At 35.4% G+C, this 23,151-nt stretch overlaps 1 protein-coding gene across 1 annotated transcript in view; it reads left to right on the top strand.

Annotated features, from left to right (window-relative positions):
• Positions 1 to 8,249: 8,249 nt before the first annotated feature.
• Arp1 (Actin-related protein 1) overlaps positions 8,250 to 23,151 on the top strand; it is a 29,677-nt gene continuing 14,775 nt past the window's right edge. Inside the window, exons 1-4 of the mRNA XM_081762977.1 lie at positions 8,250 to 8,408; positions 13,434 to 13,498; positions 18,033 to 18,234; positions 19,584 to 19,708. Of these exons, the coding sequence (XP_081619103.1) occupies positions 8,361 to 8,408; positions 13,434 to 13,498; positions 18,033 to 18,234; positions 19,584 to 19,708 (440 nt within the window). The 5' untranslated portion in view covers positions 8,250 to 8,360. The remainder of the gene's footprint in view (positions 8,409 to 13,433; positions 13,499 to 18,032; positions 18,235 to 19,583; positions 19,709 to 23,151) is intronic.

Raw genomic sequence — 23,151 nt, 5'->3', positions numbered from 1 at the left:
ACGAGCGCCCCACCTTGTCCCCCACAGATGGGCGCCTTTGTAATGTCCCAATCAATTTCTCTAACTCTTCTTAATAACATCTAAAATTGTTCTATACTCCCCTATCATTTCTAACACCCTCTGCGTTTTCCGCTCACATTCCATATTGTATAATCATATATTCAATATATGCATGTCTTACTTATGAATTAAGTAACTTAACGTTACATACTTTGTTTAGCACAAAGAATTCAAGTTAACCAAGAAGTGAAAAAAAATATGTTGCCAACATTACTGAACCTATTTCTTCACTTGAATTTTCCCAACCGATTCTATGAATAAAATGAAATTTCTAGTTGTACGCCCCATGTCACTGTCCTTTAGATTAAAGAGACGATGACGTAATGAAAGTGAACTATGAAATAATTATTGGAATGAGACTGTAGGAGGAAATGAGTAAACACAGAGAAAACCCATTGACACGATATTGTTCTCAGAAACTCATGGGCGAAGATAAGACCAGAGACTCTTGCACCAGTGATGAGTGCTATACCACTAAGCCACTATGTTCCCTCTCAATCGAGTCTGTAGCTATCATTTGGTTACATATCCATTAACATACGTGTTTAAGACTGTAATTTGAAAGGATACGAAAACTAAGTAATGGTGAAAGGGTAACTAACTTCCTTCATCGTATATTTATTTATTTATTCTAAAATGTAAGTACGATAATATTTTCATGATGCATTGAAACAAGTAGCTATGCATTCAATTTCGATTGTTTCTAAAGCAAATGAGTAATTCATTCGACCATCCATTTTCAGCACGAAGACGTAGACCTAGTTTTTACCATATACTTTAAATCACAGGTGTTCCTATCCAGAATCCAATCTATACCGAGAACGCGTTTGCAACTTTTGAGTTGGGTTAATGCAAATAGTTACAGAATTTGGACACCGGTGCTGGGACATCCCCAGAATTTGTGTGGAGGCACTGAACACTCAAAGAAAAAAGGATGAAAGGAAAATAAAAGAAAGGAAATTCTAATCATTAGTAGTACCGTACTTATTGAACGATAATAGTGCACTAAACTTCTATTCCCTAACCATATGGCATGGCTTTGGGGAGGGAAACCTGAGTTTCGGAAGCGGATGCTCATGTGGTTCGGATCCCACGCTAAGCTTTAGGTCCACGTTTCATATAACCTCGCTGCTGAATGAATTACTAAACAAAAATCAAATTCTCACCATATGACAACATGATCTCCACCAATGTCTGCAGTCCGTCGCGGCGATTCGTCTCGGTGTTGCGGTGGATGGGAGGTATGTGTATTGCAAGCAAGGTGACAAGCCTATGGTTGCCATAAAGAACTTTCACACTGTACACAAGTAAATTCACGGGCTAACGCTTCCAAATTAGCAAGGAGAAACTCTCAGCAAAGCGATTGTAACATGATACCAGTAAACAAAATTAATATTTTCCTTGGAACTAGGTGAGTATAGGTATTGGAAGTACACTTCAGAATGAAAATTTAGTATAATATCGTAGTAAAAGATTAGCGGAAATAGAAGGTTAATATTTGTTATTAACAAACGCAGAAATAGGCACATTAACATATAAATGCATAAATAATTAAAAATACAAGTAATATAATTTATTGTTTTTTGTTTAATTGCAGTTGTCTCGTCATAGATATCCATGATGGTTCCAGCTCACAAGGAAACAGGTGAGTGTAAAAGACAGAGTTTAGAATAGGTTGAATTAAATGGCTAGTTTTTGACAATTAAAGTGCTACTTGTTTATAAGCGACACCAAGTTTGTTGTTAGTGCTGTGCTACCTACCGTATCCCTTGGGTACTGGCTTCCAGAGTATTCCCTAAAGAAACAGTTGATAACAATTCAGGTCAGTGCTCGTGTCCTGTCCAAGCGCAAATTGACAGTAGTAACATAAAACAAGCGATTTAACATGAGTAGCCTCAGTGGTTCGGGGACTTAGGTTTAATTATACTTACCTTTGTGCACATACTTGCATATATACGACTGGCAAGCTGACGATCCATAAGTATTCGTACACATACAAATAAAAAAGAGAATATTGCCTTGGGTGAATTCCTATTTATTGAATAGATATGTATATGTACGAAGTAAACGAAAAGATATTAACAACACAAAATTTTCACTTAATATAGCATGAATGCTCGAGCGAATGAAATTGTGCACACACTTGAGAAATATAAGACACTTAAGATCACGAATATATATATGGTAAATGAAGACACTGAAAATATAGCCCTTTCGTTATATATGTAATCACTTTCACTAAATCACTATTCACACTGAAGTTGTGCTTTCACTGCGAAATAGGGACAATGAGTGTGGGGATTCGAGGGAACACTGACTTCCGACCAGACTCCGCAACTTCAAAGATAATGCATTTATAAAGTATTTATGCAAGCAACACTTCGTCTAATCTTCAATTGATGCTGAAACTATAAATAAATCAAATACTTAATACTTTTTCGTAGCCGTTCCATGTTAACACATAAGTAAGTTTGTCTGCAGGAGATTTACGTTCCTCCTTTCCTCAATACTAGACGCCAACTCCTCGCTTCTGCCAACATTTGGGAAAATCCCGGTTATCGTGTATCTGGTTGGCAGTGTACTTTAAAATTTAATAAGAGAAACACAAATGTTTGTATATCCCTACATAGCACAAATATAGTGGTGGTAGATTTAAACCGCCTTGTGGTGGTAGATTCAAACCGAGTCGTTTTGAAGTATGATTAACGTCAAACTAAAGGCCTGACTACTACAGGAACCTTACGTTAATCCAACTCTTTAGTATGGCTCTAATCACGCGTCAAAATGACTGCATACGGCCCAATAGCTCTGGCAACACGTGTTTTAGTTTCGTGGGAGCGAAAACTTTGCAATTAAACAAGTGTTGCAGATTCAACAGAACAACTTTGAATATTCAGTCCATGGCTGATGGATTTTCCACCTCATTGTTCGATACAAAGCAGTTTACTAAAAAAGAATGCACACTGGCAATTGTGTGGCTTAACCATTCTGTCTGCGACTCATGTAGGCTGCGAGCACTGTTCTCACGATAGGTGAGATAACGAAACGTTAATGCATGGGAATGCAACGTTCAACGCGCACTTGTGTACACTGTAACAACTTCGTGTCTAAAAAGATTTCCAAACTGTAATAATTATTGTTATGAAGAGTAGGGTAAAGTAAGGTATATTCGTGATAAATCACTATAAAGTCATTTCTACTAAAAGTTAAAATCTAAGCAAAAAGTAAGGCTGCATATAGATAGTGCGTACATTGCTTTATACTGTTCCGCTGTATTGTTTATTCTGCATACAATCTGTAGTGTGTATCAAGTTAGTTTATAAAATGAATACATGCATAGGTAATTTCGTGAGAGCTAAGGAAAGTTCGTGATAGTGAGTAGGTATATTCGTGATAACACTGTAATTAGTACAATATAATAATGCTGATTGAACATAGGAATGAAATATCAGCAAGAAAGAAGCGCCTTCCAGTTAAAAAGCGTTTTATACACAAAATACGCTAACTCTAATTGACAGGACTACCTAAGGTCTATCTACTATGATGTGGGTATGTAAATATGCCTCATCAATTCTTAATAGCAAAATCACACATAGAAACAAGCACACAGATTAGGTCAATCACAAACAAAAAACGAAGTTCGTGGAACAGTCAGTCCTCATCAGAACTTGAAGGAGTTGTGGCGCAAGAATCACACATGAACACATTAACACACCCGACCTGTCGTCCTGCTTTTGACAATGCACATGATATAGCACTAAACAGAAAGAACATTGGATCCATTTATCCCCTGTCTTATCATGCGCATTGTCTTCATAGCTTTCACCATACACATCACATTCCCAATCATCATCACGAATTGCCTGTTTCTAACGGATAGGCCTAGCTTTATTGTTATAGGAAGATCGTGAACTCTAAGGTTGATCAGCAGAGTTACTATTTTGCACGTTAGTAGGGTAAGAGACCGAGAGCTTTCTCAGTCGACCAACTTGCTTTCTGTCAGTAGTAGTAGGACTAAGTTCGTTCAGAGATTTTGCCTATGAATCTCTCTGCTTTCGTCTTTTGAACGGAACTCTGGGATCTAGTCCGTATCTTTTCTTGAACTCGCCCCACCACCATTTATTTGCACATTCACTTTCAGTGTTAGGGATTTTTTTTTTCTTTTTGCTGATTTAGCAATCTTGTATGCGAGATTCCTGATTTACTTTACTATAGCCGTATCCAAGCTTTAGGCAATTATTTATCGTTGATGGAGTTTTCAATTGCTTGCGCAGTTAATTTAATATGTGAATACTGTGAACGAGGTATTTTTATTGTCATGAAGGACAGGTAATTTCGTTACAGTAAGGTAATTTCATGATAGCCTCTACACAAGAATCAAACTGATAATTACACGTGATATTTATTAAACTGCTATACTGTAACACGATAACTATGAAAATTTTACCTTCTTAGCAGAAATGAGGCCCTGATTTCAAGCTACTTGGCAACTTTTCCATAAATGCAAATATTCATTAAGAATTTTACATGTGTTCTTAAGAGTCTAAAATGTTTAAAAAGCGACACACAGACACACTTCTACCACAGAAAATTAAATTAATATATCAGTTATGAAACCAAACACCAATATTTACGTGTCTCGTTTTGCTTTCGTCGTTATCTCATGAAAATAACAGACGTGACACAATCTTCCACACAATGTAAACAATACCCCTTCCTCTGTTTTGTTTCTTTCACTTCAAATCTATTTGTGCACATGGCCCAGCGGCGCCGGCCTACACATGAAACTGGATCCATGCTCGATCTTGTGGCAAGAAATAGAAATCTTACTGGGATAAGTTTCTTTGCTACAGTTGTTTAAAAAACTATCACGAAATTACTTATACCACGAATATACCTTACTTTACCCTATATACAAAACAGTTTCAGTAGCGAAACCTGAGCGAAACTTCACTCGGGGAAAGAAAAAAAGTTTGCTGTTTCAAAGCACTCTGCTAATGAGATACGAGTTCGGTTCAGAAACAACGATTTCTTTGTATTATCGTCAGAGACCCTGGGCCTTATGCAGAGTCGTTTTGATGTATGATTAGTGTCATACTAAAGGTCTGACTACTGCAGGAAACATATGTTCGTCGAACTCGTTAGTTTGGCTCTAATATATAATATGAAAAGGAAATATTTATCGAAGAAAACTACGATGTTCTTATTTAATTCTAATACTAAAATTATTATTAAGAAAGAAAGTCCTGTATTCAAATCATAATTATAATTAACTTTGCAAAGGAATCGTTGTAATTTGAAATATGATCAGCAGTTGGGTCTTTCACTGCTTAGAGCTGCATGTTATTTACATATAGGCCTATACGTCACAGTAATGTCACAGAAGCAATATTGAATGAAATGCATTACAATAGTGCACAATTTTTTCATATAACGTTGACAGAAGACATAGTTGGGCAGAGACATTTTCAGTTAAAAAAAATTAAAACGCAAAATTCCGCTATTGTGGCACTGGGGATTAAAATGTCAAAATTCTTTTCAGCGCTTTTGTTCGTTTGATGAGGTGAATATTCCTCTTTAAATGACAAATTGAACGCAAGGTTCTTCATGCTATTCTCAGCTTAAATGTTTCACCTTCTTGTATTATAAACGGACAACATTCAGAAGCAGAACGGTGTGACAATAACTAATATCTAGAGTTACAACCCTAGAATCTCCTGTAGGCAGCCACAAAGGTGCCCACTTTGGACTACCTTCATTCAAACTCACGCTCAAAACATCATTTTGACTTCACGCTCACAACCAGTGGCGACGTTGGACATTAAAAATGGGGGCAAAACATGATCTTATAATTTGTATATCAATGTTAGCTATCCTGGTTGTTTCTAACACTTTGTTTGACAAAGGGTTGTATAACTAATAGAATACTGTATTTTTGAGTTAAGTATTTATATATATCATATTTTAATAAGTGAATTGACAAGAACAACGCAAGTAGGTAAAAGCCCTTTGTACTCTTAAAGTACGAAAGTGAAAAAAAGATTTGATTTCTTGTTTATGAATTCTGTCTGGAATATTCTCATCAGATTATTTAATAACAAATTTGCAAAACAAATAAATAGAAAGAATAATTTTAATCATAGTAATGAATAATGCGGCTTATTTTGTAGAAGATATATTGAAATTGGAATTAATGAACTATTATATTTTTAATTAAACATATGACATTAAATACAGTATATGTTATTACTCTTAGAAAATGAAAGACAGCAAATACTACAAGCATATGCTACGATAGACCCTATTTAAAGAAACACGGAATTGCAATATTAATTGTTTTGAATTGCAATTAAAACACAATTTCTGTAGATTTCTTGACTTCACGGGAAGAGAAATAACCAATACGTACTCATGGAACGGCAAATATTATATAGCACCACTTTTTCTATAAACCAGTAATATATACAAAAACTTTACATTCCTAAATGAAATTATTTATATTAAGGAGTCACTGTAAAAAAGTGGGGGCAATTGTCCCCTCTTGCACCCCCTATCGCCGCCCCTGCTCACAACATCTTTCCAATATCAAGCTCACTCCACCTCATATTGACGACATTCTTTCTACATCACGCTCTCTCAAACTCACGCTCATAACATAATTTCGACATCACGCTCACTCTACCTCATGCTCACAACAACATTTCTACATCACGCTTACATCATGATCTGGAACTCGCACTCACTCAACCTCACGATCACTTAGTAAGGGTGAGGTCGAGTGGTTGCGAATTCCAATCTCATAAGTTCGAGCACCTTTGCCTAACATAATCTCATTTAAAAATACATATTTTCCACTATGAAAAAACAAGAAAATGAGAACCCTACACAAAAAGAAGTTTCCTTATCGTTCAAAACTACCTGACATTCCATTTTCAGGAGGATCAAACTTCAACATTTTCAGGTGGACCGCTGCTAAATCTGGTTGGTATTGATACCCCAGATCCCTTGGTTGTGAGGTATGAATTAGAACACCCACTGATATTCAAAACCCAGTGTTTCTACCTCGTTTTCCGATGAAGTTCCTTGCCTTTGATAAAATGCCCTAATAGTGTTTCGGACTTCGTCACTTTGAACTTAAGAGGCCGTCTACAAGAAGTGCTACAGGAAGACCCCAATTAACCAATCAATCAATTACACTTATTTCAACGTAAATATATATATATATATATATATGCATGGTATTTTAAAAATAGTATACCTAATCATTAGGAGACCGTGTTTGTCAGCTTTTCATATAGTGTAGGGGATAAAAGTAAAATGTATATTTAACACACATCAAGCTTTGCATTCTGAAATTTTTGTTCGGTTAGGTCCAAGTTTTGGACGGGGAGTTCAATGTTACAAACCACTACGTCTATGTATTGAATTATGTTATTCTGCTCCCGAAAACATGTAACTAAATGTAAAACGCTTGCACCTATATTTTCATTTATAAAATGATAGAGCTAGATTGCTTTTGTAAGAGAAAGTACAGATGAAGTGTAAGATCAAATTTTTATGCTACATCAATCATTTTCCTGTTGAAAAAGTGTTCAAAATGTGTGTTAAATTTGGAAGTTATAGGTGGCCCGGACCCGTGGACATCCCTCCTTCGTCGGTGATTCGCTGACCCCCACAGTTGTTTGAATTTTCGACAATGTATATATTTTTAATGTTCGTCCTATACAATAAAACTTCAAATTTCTTATTGCCAAATTGAACGTCAATTATGGACACTCCATATTTGCCCTCGCAAAATCTTAGTGTAAAAAAAAAAAAAAAAAAATCTGAGTAGTGTAGTTGTAGTATTATACAGTGATGTAATGCTACAATTTTTGGTAAGTATACGCTCGATCGTTTTCAAAAGTACAGCGCATACGCAAGACTAGTTGGCATATACGCATCCCAATATACGCTCATTCTTTCGTAAATTTAAGGTGAGTATACGCTGGGCTATAAAAGTTTTAGGTGGGTATACGCCGTATACGCCCCATTACATCCCTGGTATTATATATAAAAGTATTAAAAGTATTATATCGGAAATTAAAACGCAAATTTTGCGTTGCGTTGTCACAGGGAATGGATGTGATGTTATAACTGTTGAACGGCGGATATGACGTTTTCAGACACAGGAAGTGTAGTCATACTCAGCGAAGGGGGCGAGGGAGTCTTCCCAGCGGAGCGGAGGCGAAGCGAGTGAGAAATTTATTGTGAGGAGGTGAATGTGCGGTGTTTTGCGTTATTTTTTTGGAGTGTGAATTATGGAGCCCTACGATGTGATAGTAAACCAACCAGTTGTTATAGATAATGTACGTAATTTTCAGTTTTCGTAAAATATTCAGAGAATTATAAAGAAGTACGGAGCAGAAAATGTAAACACATTGGTGTAGTTTTGCATATGAGATTTCTTTTCGCCATATTTTGTAATAATTTTCGGGATATTGTCAAAGGTATTTATTTGTGACGAAATCAAAATGAATGTATTTTATATTCGAAGTTTAGAACTTCCACAATAATGCATGCTCTCTGTTCCTGAAATTTAAAATGAAACGAGTTAGAGTTTCTCCTTTTAGTCTGTCTTTTTGGACTTAGAAAGAACATTTCAATGAACATTTCAATGAAAATTACTTCCAATATTTAAAATTCATTTTGTATATAAGTTAAGGCTATATTAGATAAACTGACGATAGAGCATTATGTGGCGGTGTTCGAAACCCACTATGTTAGTAACTAATCAAGATAGAGAGAGTAATCGTAGAAGTACTGCTAAGGTGTGCTTTATGCTGTATGAAGTGTTTTTTTCACTATCCTCGTGTTTGTGTACTCACCATCATTGACGTGCCTGCCCCCTACGGACACACCCGTGCAGTGCCCCTCTGAATTCCTGCCCTGACTTGGTTGGGAGGAATTCTCGCTTTTCTGGTGGACATTTAGTACTGTTGGTTAGTGTTTTGTGCACTGGTTTCTAAAAGTCCCACCTTGTATTTATATCCATAACGGGCAAGCCCTTCTGAAATGAGTCTGTACCCAATAATGCAACCTCCCTAACAAACACTTTCTAAGGTAATAAGAGTAAAATTTCTGATGAAGGAAGTGAATATGTCATAAGTATGTATACTTATTTGGAACTGCACGGAAAATTAAATATGAAGTGTAAACCCTGAATACGTCATCCCGAACTTCATTAAAAGTAGCGTGCAGGTTAAAGAGTCTGTGACTATAAGTTATGTTATTTTATATATATATATTTTCCAAAATGTATTCTTAGGAATTTTAAACATTATTTCCGGGATAGTTTTGAAGCTGGGGGGCCAAAATCAGGTAAAAAACGCCCATGTTTACAGGAGAAATGAGTTGATGTTACGTAAAGATAAGTAATAAATACTAACGTAACATAACATAATCTAAACTAGCCTAAACCAGAAAATATACAAAAAAAAAAAGTATGAATTTTAAGAAAAAGATTCTGGCCGCTCAAATCCAATAATCCTATCCCAGCCCCCGCCAAGTGAACTTTGTGGTGGAAAAACACTGTGTGCGTGGGTTTTCTCGGGGTTCTCCCGTTTCCTCTCACTTTCTTCATTCCACCATTTCATTCATTACTCATCATCACCGTCTCCTTTAGCCTCCGGTGTGCGTGGGTTTTCTCGGGGTTCTCCCGTTTCCTCCCACTTTCTTCATTCCACCATTTCATTCATTACTCATCATCACCGTCTCCTTTAGCCTAACCGGCATAACCGTGGGACGTAAAACTCAAAGATTTCATTTCATTTCATTTTCCTTTAGCCTCACCGGCATAACCGTGGGACGTAAAACTCAGATTTCATTTCCAATAATCCTAACCTAACTCAAACTGACCTAAACCATCAAAAAATACAGAAAATATAGCAAGAAAGTACGAGATTTAAGCAAAATATTCTGGCCCCTCAAATCCAATAATATGCCTTATTTCCTATGGAAAGTGGTGCATTCCTGTGAGCAGATTATTGACCGTTATATGTACAGATACAGCGTGGTGACATATGCAATAACATCTGCAAAAAGCACTAACCAACCTGTGCAAGTGACCACTAAAAAAAAGCAAGAAGTGTATCGAACTGAGTGAGTACAGTGGGGAAGCAGAGTGCAGGCGTATCAGCGTTATATGTGAAAGCCAACATAGTGGGGAAAACAGTTGATACGGCAACAAACGACATACCTTACGTGTAGGACAACTTCATCATGGTTTCTTTATGCAGTATTACATGGTAAATAGTAGGCATTACGATTTGCACATTGTTACACATATTAGAGGTAAAGTACTCAATACCTTTTCTATATTTACACATTGGTCTTTTAAATAACATTGCACATTTTTGTAAATATTACAAAAATATTTTGAAAATGATACAAAAATATTGATTGGCATTGATAATAGTTGTACCTCATTAGTGTTGTTTTCATTGATTTCGTGTGGTAGGCAGATATATTTGAAGGTTAGAACACAAGAGAGATAAATAAAATCAGAGCATGGGCCTGAGTATACTTATAACGTACAACCTACCTTTTGGACAAACTTAACTCATTACCTGTAACAATCGTATTTAATAGGCAACGATGCATGTTAACTTTAAGAGGGCATAAGCGTTCGGGAGAGTTCGACAGGAATCGCCCAGAAGTTTCCTGTTGAATTTAAATAGTATATTTAATTTTGACAATTAAGAATATATTTTTTATTCAGTGGTTGTGTCAGTACATCATGACAAACGGAGATAACAGAAGAGCTCTAGAATTTTTTCAGAGAACAAATATATCATATACAGTGAAACCTCCCTTAACGGACACCTCTATAATACGGACAATTTTTTTTTTGTCCCGGCAAAAATATACGTTCTCATACGGAACAAAACCCTCCCTTTTACGGACACAGTCAGATACGGACGCGGGCAGTTCTTTTTTCCCAAATGTTTCAATAACCTCTTCATAACGGACACGAATTATTCTCGGTTCTGCTATATATTACAATAGAGAAAAGACTTTTCCTTACAAGTGTATCTATCATGGGTCTAGAGCTGGTAACCGTCAAACAGAACAGGTTCAGGCTGCACTTGAAATTCTTTTTTCTGTCCGCAATAAACTGCAAACCTTCAATAAGCAATAACACTCATGCAGAGTCGGTCGTATGGCCAAGAATTCTATGCGAAGGATCTTCCATTCCCTAACAAATTTAGTACTTTTTCCTCTGGGCCTTGCATCTTTCCCGATAATTTCATAGATAACAAAACCAACATTATTTGTTTTATAATAACATTTTCAACAAGCATGTTTCCTCTTACTTTTTTAGAAAAGCAACATTTTTCTTTTACTTATGATACTGGAACAAGTCTGGGTTGAAGTTTTCCCGGATTCTTTTTCACTTTCTCGTAAGAGGATATTCTTTGTGGTTGGAACTGGATCACTAAACACATGGAGCCTTATGCAGAATTGTTTTGAAGCATAATAAGCGTCATACTAAAGGCCTGAGTACTGCACGAAACCTATGTTAGTCGAAATCTTTGGTATGGTACTAAACTCCTGTCAGATCGACTCTGCATAAGGCCCATTCACTCCCAATAACTTGCAAAAGAGTTTAGCCGATTAGTTGGTTCCTAATGCATCTTTTGAGAAGGTTCTGAAAATTTGAAATAAACTAAAAACGCTTTTCCCTCCCATGTAGGAATATATGCAAACATCTTTGGCATATTATCCTTTATCAGTTGATGCAGTGCAAAAGAGAGTAGGCCGGTAGCCAGCCCAATAATGTAGGGGGGCCCGATCCAACCATATTATGGTTCATCACCATATTATAGTTCAATTGCAAGCCTACCGTGAAATTTTTGGGCCTGGTACCATGTCGTATTGTGAGTATAATTTGTGGGCTCGTTACATTTAGCTAAGTGCGATGGCCTTTTCATAATAAGAGAACAAATTTCTCATTCATTCCTCCAAGTAATTCAATCCTCTCCTAAATAGTGTGTTTTCATATTAAATTTTACGTATTTACGCTCATACATAATGCATTTACTATATATTACTCCATACAATTACCGTTGTGAGAAATTAAACTTTTGTAACCTCAGTAACGGACAAAAAATCATGTCCCATTGGTGTCCGTTATTCAGAGGTTTCACTGTAATTGTATTACAGTGATAAGTACGACGACGTCCCTCGGTATCCCAAGTTATCTTCTTTTCAGTAAGTAAATTCAGTCAACACCGTGACCTTACTATCGACATCCCGTCTAAATGTTCACTGGGGCCTATATACCTCGACACAATTTTATGTATTTAATGTCATGTAAAATAAATAGTGAGACCGCAGACTATTCTGGAAACACTATAATTACATCATTGTTTGCACTTATTTATCGATTACTATGCTTTTTTTTTTTTTTAAATATACTGTCCTCTTTATGAACTTGCAAGAACCATGGCAGCTCTTTTGCAACGGGATTTTAAATGTTCTCACTTTGAACACCTTAATGAGCTACGTATCTTGATTTCAACCTATCAAGGGTTATTTTTCCACTGTATTTTTTTTACTACGTAATACATTGATTACATATAAATTATATACATAATTGTGTACAACTATTTCCTTTCAAATCATCGCTTTAAATAATCCTTACGTGTTAGTTTTATTGAGAATTAGGTAATATATTGTTCTTACTATTGCCAAGAAACTTGTTATGGTGCCCACTTTTAACTAGGATGCTGTGCAATAATTGCGTACCGACTTATTGATATGCTTAAAGCCGATATTCGTGCGAAAAACACACACCAACCTGTTCTAGCTGTAATCTAGCATTGCATCTAGTGGGCCAGCGCGGGTATGCGTCCGTAGGGAACAAGCGCATTTTCGACTGTGGGTATGAGTAAACGAGGTTTCTTTGTAGCGTTACTGTCTGGATAAATTTAGTGATCTGCAGGCGTTTTTCTCACTTCCGTACACATATTAATCATTTATCATTCAAGGCATTAATTCTTTCACTTATTTTAAACATGGCAATTATCTACTCACATTTGTCACACTTTCGCGGTCTTTCATTATTCTTCGTTTTTATTTACCTCACCTCCTACCTTCTTTCACTGTTGGTTTACACTTTGGAAATTTAAACACGTAAAAGAATTTTTTTTTTTTTTTTTTTTAAAGTTATTTATTGGTATCCTTTTTAATTTTGAAAACATTTAAGGTAAGGTCTAAGGATTTGCAAATTCCTCTTTTGAATAGTCAATGGATTTAGATTGTCATTTACTTTGTCATGTGGTTTATTTTCGTTGATTCGAAGTTATTATTAAGGATATTTTGTATTTTAGGGATCAGGCGTTATTAAAGCTGGCTTTGCAGGAGACCAAATTCCAAAATGCCGATTTCCAAATTAGTGAGTATAATTTTTCTACTACATTTATGGTTCAACCTTTTATGGGAAACAGAGAATTTCACTAAAACATTGTTTAATTTGAGTTGGTAGAGATGAAAATAACTTGTATAAATTTCTTCAATCGAAGTTGGAGAATTTCTTTTTGTGTTTAGAAGAAATATTAAGCGTGTATAGAAATCTAACGCAAATGTCATGTTAAATACATAGGAATTACGAAAAGGATATGATTAGTTGGAACTTTGCTTCCTTTTTTAGCACCGAGATTATATGTGACGTGCACGTACAGTTTTTAAGGTGGAATCCGTACTACTGTAATGCATTCAAATTTCAAGGCTCCCTTACCGGGAACCTGTGCCCCGAAGGCGCGTGCATTAGCCACTAGACCAGCGTGGAGGGCTATGTTAAAATAAGATTAAAGAAACATATTAATGACGTAACAAATAATAAAACCACTATATGAAGTTTGTCAAAACACTTATTTTCGGACAGTACTGTACATAGGAAGTTTTAGAGGAATAATAAATAGAGGAGCACGTTACTTGGTTCTTGCTTATTCAAATCGTACTGTATTCAGTTTGAATTTACTGTCTTCTTGTGCTTTAATATCTGAAACACGAAAGAAAAGAAATATCAGCTTGTATCGTCCAGGAAACTCGAAGATATCTCATTAAAACAGAGATACTTTTTTGTTTGAACTACCGATTATGTTAACCATAGAAATTCTTGCTAGCTTTTGTACATGTGAATTATTGCCTGAGTTCATTAAAATAGCTAGAATTAGAAATACGACTGTAATTGTTGCATTTTAATGTTAAATCTTACTTTCAGATGCCAGGATCAGTTTCACCTTAGCCACAATAATTCCAAGAATTATACTTTTTTTTTATTTATTATTATTATTAATTTGTAGTGATAGGTAATTAAATGAGGTATTACATGTAATTACATTTTTCCTAGATGGTGTCTATTAATGAAAGTTTTCAGTACAAAAAACTAGTATTCGAACTGCACTATCCCGGACTTTTTTTAAACATTTAATTAACTATCATTACACCTGTAAGAGAATTGTGGGAATCTCGAAATTATTGTTAAAGAAGAAATTGTCTCTGGTATTTTGAGGTAGGATTTAATATTAAAATAATCAAAAGTTTCTTTTTCTAAGATTTAATTTCAGTACTTCCATTTGATAGCTTTTGGAATGTATGCTTAAATAATGTTTAATGACATATATGTCCTCCATCTGTAATTCTTAGAAGGTTCGCGTTCCTTCGTGGCCGACCGGTTAACGTGCTTGTTCCAGGGCTTGATTGTCGTCAATGTACTTGCCTCCGATAAAAACTATCCCACATCAAACACTAAGTTCCGTCTCATACAACCTCGGTGCTTAAAATTGACGATAAACTCCAATGAATCGTACTAATTATTAGAAAAGGGGCTGTTGGTTGTATTTTTTTAATTTATTGATTTATTTTTAAAATCTAAAATTTAACACACCGAGGCGAAGGGAGAAAGTATTCTACCTGTCACCACCTCTGGAACTAACCAGAGTGTTTTCTTTCTTTCTTAGGTTCGGATCTGGAGATGTTTCCTCCACGTTTCTCGATCTTCAGCTTCCACTTTTAACAATATTTCCTGTTTTCGAATTATCGATCAATTGTGTTCTTCTTTTTTCAACTTTCCCTTTCCTTCCATCTTTCCCGCCATGGCGTTATGAGGAAGACAATTTCTTTGCAGGATGTGTCGAATCCAACTGACCTTCCTACGAACTACGCTGGCCAAAAGCATCCTCTTCTTTTCTACCCCTGCTAAAACATCCGTTTGTCTGTCTGATGACTCTGAGTCCATTTGATCCTCTCCATCTTCCACCAACACCACATTTCGAAACTCTCTAAATATTTCTTTTCTAACTTTCGTAATGTCCAAGTCTCCAAACCACACAATACAATACTCCGTATACAGCACTTGACCAGCTTCTTCCTTAATCTAATGTTAGTTAGGAGTGATCTTTTCTTGTTGAATGCCTCTTTGGCTGATGCAGTTCTTGACTTAATCTCTTTGGTGCAGTAAGCCTCTCTCCTCAAAGTATTTCCCAGATATTTGAACTGATCGACCTCATCAAACTCTGTTTGTTCTACTTGTAAGGGTCTGTTTCTACGGAATATTTTCATGACTTTCGATTTTTCAATGTTTGTTTCCATTCCATATTGTTTTCCAGTGTCAACTATTTTATTCTTTGTCTCCTGTAGTCCTTCTTAGGTTACAGCTATAATAACTGTGTCATCCGTATACCTGACCGTGTTAGTGATCTGTCCTCTAATCTAAAGATCTCCAAATTCTATTAACACTTCCGTCATTAAGCATTCACTGGTAAACGTTGATTAATTGGGGTGATATATTGAATCCTTGTTTGACTCCTCTCCCAATCTTCACACTATTGTTTTCTCCTTGATTCCAGCGCAACTTCATTATTTGTCTTATGAAAAGGTTGCGAATTTGTTATCGGTCCCTCCAGTTGACACCAGTTTCTTTTATAAGTATTTTCAGAAGTTTGGTCAAAAGCTTTTGCCGATCGGCCAAGCACAAACACAATCTTCTCTTACGTCAAGAACTCGTTCTCTACATTTCTTTACCTCCTTTTTCTTAGGTAATGTATTGTAATACCTAGAAAATCCTTTGGCCATTCTTTGCTCAGGTAGATTTTTCCAATAAGTGAAGACAGTACTTTAATTGCATTGTCTTCTAATTGAGCAAATTCGCTGGTATATCGTCGTCTACAGTGGCCTTCCACTTGTACATATCTTTGATGGCTTGTCCTCCTTCACTTTTCAATATTCTAGGTCTTTGTTCTTCTTCATCCACCTCTTCCTCTGCTTCGATTGCGATATCTCTTGGGCGGATCTTCTGGTCATATAGATCCTTTATATATTCCTTCAGATCCGAAGGATGCATTGCGATGGTCAATGACTACGTGATCTTGTCCATCTGCGATTCCAAACGTGCGTATACTTCGGTCAGCTTTACCTCTCAATTTCTGTACTTTCTGATACATCAGATCATATCTTCCGCCCCGTCGATACTTCTTTATTTCTTCGCATATTTCTTTCATATACTTCTCTCTGGCTCTGTCAACTCCTCTTCACAATTTATTATTCAGCCTACTGTATTCTTTGATGTCAATACTTTCCAACCTTCTGCGTTCCTTCATTTCTCTTAAGCATCGCGTGAGTTACCCACGGTTTTCTCGATGCTAATTCCATCTTGGCAGTATTGTTGAGTGTATCTAACATAATCTGCGTGGCTATTTTGTACGCCACCTATTGTATTGTCCATTGCACTAAATTTTTCTTTTATCTCTTTTTTCATATCACTATCCATAAGTCGTTCGAAATTCCATTTTCATTTCTCTTCCCATTTTCCTGATTGACTGTAACCAGGTTTGCACTTCCGCCACTACGAAATTTTGGTCCGAATTAATATCTCTTCCTGGTAGTGTCTTCACGTCGCTATATTGTTCCTGAAACGTTGTTGACAAAAATTTGATCGATTTGGTAGCTTTTCGTGTCTTCTGGACTTCCCCACGTCTAGAGTTTTCTTGTGTTAAACCACTATTCGTCACCACCATATTATGTTGCCTACGAAATTCAATAAGCATCTTACCCCTGTGCTTTCTGCCTAGTCCAAATAATCTCACCGCCTTACTCAGAGCTCCTTTCCCCACCACACTGTTGAAGTCTCCCATTGCTATTGCGTTTACCTCACCTCTTCCCTGCTGATGCAATATGTCATTAACCTCGTCATATATTTCTTCTGCAGTATTGTCATCATGCTTAGTTTTTGGCATATATATATATACTTGTATTATCACAATCTGCCAATTATGAATGAAATGTAAAGGTTTAGGATTTGTAGGGAAATAGCACCAATCACTGTAGTGTTCCCCTCCCCATTTCTCTGAAAGATTGAGAAAATAAAAAAGTATTCTCTAAACTACGTATTGGGTTAATAAATTAGTAAATCTCTCAGAAAAGTAAAAGATGTTCCCCATTTAAATATTAAACATCAGAATCCATCGAATGTACCTCGAGGAAAGAATGTAGACTTATGTATAATGTTTGCTGAGTGCTGTAAGATACATAATGAATATTTAAAAACGGAGACATCTTAGCTAAATATCCTTGTGTTTATTATAATATGTTTCAAGTCTGGACACTTTCTCAGAAAGTAGTATTCCACTTTGCTCTTCAACTAATGACATCGGATTATGGAATTCTCAAAAGTGAAAACTCCAGTCGTCAAGTCATTAGTGTAGTAGCTTAGCGGAATATAAAGGAAGAAATCAGAGAAGTCCTCAGTTTGTTAATATAAATAGAAGGATCTTTAAGTAAGATATCTTTGTCTTTCTATCATGCTCTTTTGATACACGTTACTTCACACCTGCCGGACTGTTAGTTTTACTAATCATAATCAAGTTTTATGCTTTTTTTCCCTTTATATCACATGTACAATGTTAATAATTTATTCTTGCTTCCTGCAGTATTGGGCGACCAAAGCATGTGCGCGTTATGGCTGGAGCTCTGGAGGGTGACCTGTTCGTTGGACCAAAGGCTGAAGAACATCGAGGTTTACTTAGTATTAGGTACCCAATGGAACATGGTATAGTCACTGATTGGAATGATATGGAGAGAATTTGGCAATATATTTACAGCAAAGACCAGCTCCAAACTTTCTCGGAAGAGGTAGGTGGCTAATTTAACTTTTAGAAAAGAGAAGAAAAAAAATCAGATATAAATATACGAACGTTCTTACGTAAATTTAGTGATTTCCAGAATTGATATATATGTGTGGCTAAGTAAAATAATATCGAGCTCGGAGCTTTATTTCTGTTTATGGCTGTGACGAACAAAAACATTGGTGGTGATGCACTCCTTTATAATTATTTGGAACTGCCCATAATGCAATCTCCATAAAGCTTTCATGTACAGTAAACTGAACTAAACTATAATTTGAACGAAAATAATAATAATAATAATTCAATATAATACCAACTTCAATAATGCGAATTCCAATGTTGATTTGTATGTTAATTACTTCGACAGCTTGACTGTTGTTTTCCGTGGATGAAGCATGAATAGTATTGGTTAATTATTATAACTAAACCAGTAATATTAATCCATTTTCAAGCGAAAAGGTTCATTATTATGCTCTTCTTAATTTCTCTGATGGTAGATATCACAACGAATCAGTAGTCTTAACAGATCTCCCAAGAAAGATAACAGCCAAGTTGTCGAAGATAGTTGGAATAAAAATCAGCTTCGGGATACATATCAAGGCTACGTTGGAAGAACTAAACTAACTTGTCGATTTTTCTATACAACGTAAACCAGTGTTGTATGTGGTGTTATTTTAGGAAATACGTTGATATAAATATGACACTGTGAAACATTTTCTATTTATTTATTGACACTTCTCCAGGGTAACCACCGACCTGGAAAATTTACTCCTCAGAATCCATTTCTCTTTTTGCCTTACCCGGCTATTTGATAAAAGACATTTTATAACATAAACTTGTTTTGCAAATCTTCTCTTCAGATACACACGTTATATACATCTTATAGGGATGGCCAATTCCGGAATTTTTACGTTCCGGAATCTGGAAAGTAAAATCGGAAAATTCCAGATTTGGAAAAGTTCCGATCTTGAAAAAAAAAATCCGGAATTCGGAAAAATTACTATCTCGGAAGGAAATTCGGAAAAATTACGGAAAATTGTGGTCGTCCCTAATGTATACAAATAGTATATGAAGAATACCTGGTCGGGAAGAATATAGTTACTTTTTTACAATCTTTACAGACCTCAAAATTGATACATCGTGACCTAAAAAGCTGGCAAAGTCAAAAAATTCTTGCTCTCCAAATAAGTGGTGCTGGCAAAGTCAAAAAATTCGTGCTCCTGTTATCAAGATATGAACAAAACTGATGTTTTATTTTAGCTGTCTGTATTATATAGTTGACTATATTATTAAATATAATAAGACTTTTATGGTGAAATACTACATATGTAATTCGTGTTTTGTGTATTGTTTTAGCATCCAGTTCTATTAACGGAAGCACCACTCAATCCCCGGCGCAACAGAGAAAAGGCAGCGGAAATATTTTTTGAAACTTTTAATGTTCCAGCTTTGTTTGTTTCTATGCAGGCAGTTTTGAGTTTGTAAGTATTTTAAAAAAAAGAAAAGTTTTGATTTTTATTAACTTTGTAATTTGTTAATGAATTTGGAAAGTTATGTCACCGTAGTGAGAATCACAAAGCCTAGTGGTGTAAGTAGCCTACGTCATTGATTATTAAAGGAGTTTGTATGTCGTCAGGATTTTTACACTAAAACGCTTTGAATTGTAGATCAGTGTGAAATCTACCAAAATTTGATTGATTAATAGTCAGTTTTTTTTTTTTAGGTAGAAGTAAGGAAACATTTTATAATAATGATATAACAAGAGTATGGTAAACAAGCACACTTTTGTGGTATTGTCATAAACTAGCTTGCTTTCAGAACCTTGAGCGTGAGTTGAGTTTAGCTCGAAATTTGAGGTAGTCCCCAAAAGAACACCAAGTTTCAACCTCAATTCCAGTTAGAAATATTTTCATATAAAATGTAAATCGAGACTTGAATTTTTGCTGCTATTTACTTCCAAGAAGAGAGAGACAAACATAAGATACTTACCTGTAAATGGATCTACAGTACATGACTTTTTGTTTGCAAAGCGACGATCCTTTATATAGATAAATAAAAAAAAAATATCTGTTTTTTTTTTTGTCTGCAGCTGAAGTGAGATGACTTTGAAATAAAAAATACCGAATCATTTTTTTTAATGACATATTTACCTTCTTGCGATTTATTATACTTTTCATTTCCTTTCCTGATTTTTTCTTTTCTTCGAAAATCTTCCATAATAAGTTTATTTTCCCATGTCGAAGGTTCATTTTTATCATATTCATTATTTATCGCGGTTTTAAAGTGCAGAAACATAGAATATTGCGGTTTTACATTAAGGTGAAAACTGACTGGGCTTACCTAAACTATACACATAGAATAATTCAATAATATGACAATTTGGGAAATATACTTTTTCCACCGTACATGATCACCATTGCATAACAATTTAAATAAATGATTAATCTCTCTATAGATCCTTTTGACTACCGAACTTTTTGAATAATATGGACTAACATATTGAATTTTAATTTCATATTCCTTCATTTTTTCTTTGAATTTGTTAGAAATGAAACAACTACCATTATCAACAAAGACAGAGAGAGGTACTCAGACAAGTAGAAAATAATATTGTTCCAAACACTTTAAAACACCTGGTAGTAGCATTTTTGATAGGAAATATATAATATCTACTGAAGACATCTAATACTAATAAAGCAAATATATTTCCATTGTGAGAAGCTGGGTAAGGTCCTAAAATATCTAAAGAAAGCATATCTCGTATATTTTTTATTGCTATAGTTTGTAATGGTTTAGCCGGTGGATAAATTTATACTTCTGATAACTTACAATCTGTATAATTTCTATTATAATTAGTAACATCCCATCTCAATGATTTCCAATAACAATATTCTTTAATAAAGGCAATATAGTTTTTCCGAACAAAATGACCCTGGTCATGAAAATTTTTGACAGTTTCCTATACCAAAGAAGGTGGTAGACAACTCTTCCAAGAACCTGAAAAAATGATAGTATTTAACAACACACCATTATCCAATTTATAAAAATTTTCAATCTTTCTATTTTTTACCTTTGCGTACGGATCATTAAAATTTTCTTTAAAAAACTTGATTATTTTGTTATACTTTAGATATTTTTTTTTTGTTTCCTTTAAGTTCTTTAACAGTCATCATCATCATCATAGGTATTCAGCCTTTATTGACAGGTCACTTGCCGCAGCTGAGAAGCTTCCATGCTCCACGGTCCTCCGCTAACCTTTTCGTCTTCGCGTATGATCTTTCTGTTTTAATATCATCCATTAATTGTAGTCTCCTTCGCCCCCTCCCTCTCTTTCCCGCCACCATACCCTCTAGGACGTCCCTCATGATACAATCTCTTCTTAGGCAATGTCCCAACCAGTTTCTCTTCCTCTTTCTTTAACAGTAAGGTTTCCAAAATATGAGGGTAAAACTTAACATTTATTAATTTCATGTTTTCTGTTTCTGGCTGCAGTATAATTTGCAAGAGAGCATCACTAGCTTGATTGTCTTCTGCTTTAATATAAATTACTTGTACATTGAAACCTTGTATTTCTGTGCTCCACGTTGCTAATTTGGATTCCCAATTTCTTATCTTATAAAGTTATGTCGAAGAATGATGATCAGTATAAATTTTTATGTCTGCCATATAACAATTGACCCCATCTTTTTAAAGCAACTGCAACTGACAAAGCCACTTTTTCAGTTGTTGTATATATATATATATATATATAATCATATGTACAGAGTGTTAATGAACTTCACCGACAAACTGTAAGAGGTGATTCTTTATATCAAAATAAAGAAAAAGTTCATATGGACCTATGGCGAAAAGTGCATAGTATAAGAGCTAGGGTTGTCCAAAATCACGAAAAGGTTAAATTTCAACAGACCCTATTTCGAATTCCAGAAACTGTGGATGGTGGTCCTTATCACCGTAAAGGAAGCCACGCATACACAATCCAAAAGTGCATATTTCATAAATTTTCAATAGGTTTACAGGGTATTTATTCCGTATAGGGTGTAATTCTTTGGTATGCTTTTAATAGAATTTTCAGATATATTCTGATTTCTAGGAGGGTCCAAAGTAAGCAAGAGGTATGCCTTAACAATGGACACCCAATGTTTCGGAGTGGAGTCGGAAGTGTTGAGGAAGCGGCAGCTCCATATTTTTTTGTTTGTTTGTTTGTTTGTGTGTTCGGAATAACGTGTGATGAGATATATTTCTTCATCGTATATTTTACGTTTCCTTTACTTATTTAGCATGAAAGATCGTGCTGCTGACGATCCTTAACACTTCCGATATTGCGCCAAATTATTCCGTGTTCAGTGCTCTCAAGGCTTATCGTTTGCCTTCTTTGGACCAATCATAATGTCAGAGCATATCACAAAATCTGGTTCATGGCATGTCTGGGAATTTCACCCCGCAGGGAATACTCTGTACACCAATTGCATATTAATGAAATATTAATTTTTGAATTGCGTATATGTGACTTTCTTACGCTAGTAAGGACCACCATCCACAGTCTCTTAATTTCGAAATAGGGCATCTTGAAATTTAGCTTTTTCGCGATTTTGAACAGCCCTAGCTCTGAAACTATGCACTTTTCCCCACAGGTCCACATGAACTTTTTCTCTTATTTTGTTGTAAGGAATCAGCTCTTACAGTTTGTCGGTATAGTTCATTAACACTCTGTGTGTGTATATATAAATGCGTGTCCAAAAGTGACGAGGTGATTGCGGACATCCAAACAAGAAAAAATGTTCCCATAAACATGGGTCCGATGCCGCTTCGTTTCCGAGATACATTATGTTCAAATGTCGAGTCCCTCCAATGACTCACTATGAGAAAGTAAATGGAAATGTTCAATATTACAGGAATAATACAATGAAGTGGTATCATGGCT

The sequence above is a fragment of the Thermobia domestica genome, chromosome 1 (genome assembly GCF_964235325.1).
Source record: "Thermobia domestica chromosome 1, izTheDome1.hap1.1, whole genome shotgun sequence".
Lineage (NCBI taxonomy): Eukaryota > Metazoa > Arthropoda > Insecta > Zygentoma > Lepismatidae > Thermobia > Thermobia domestica.
The sequence above is the reverse complement of the archived record's forward strand: the minus strand, read 5'-3'. Positions and strand labels throughout refer to the sequence as shown.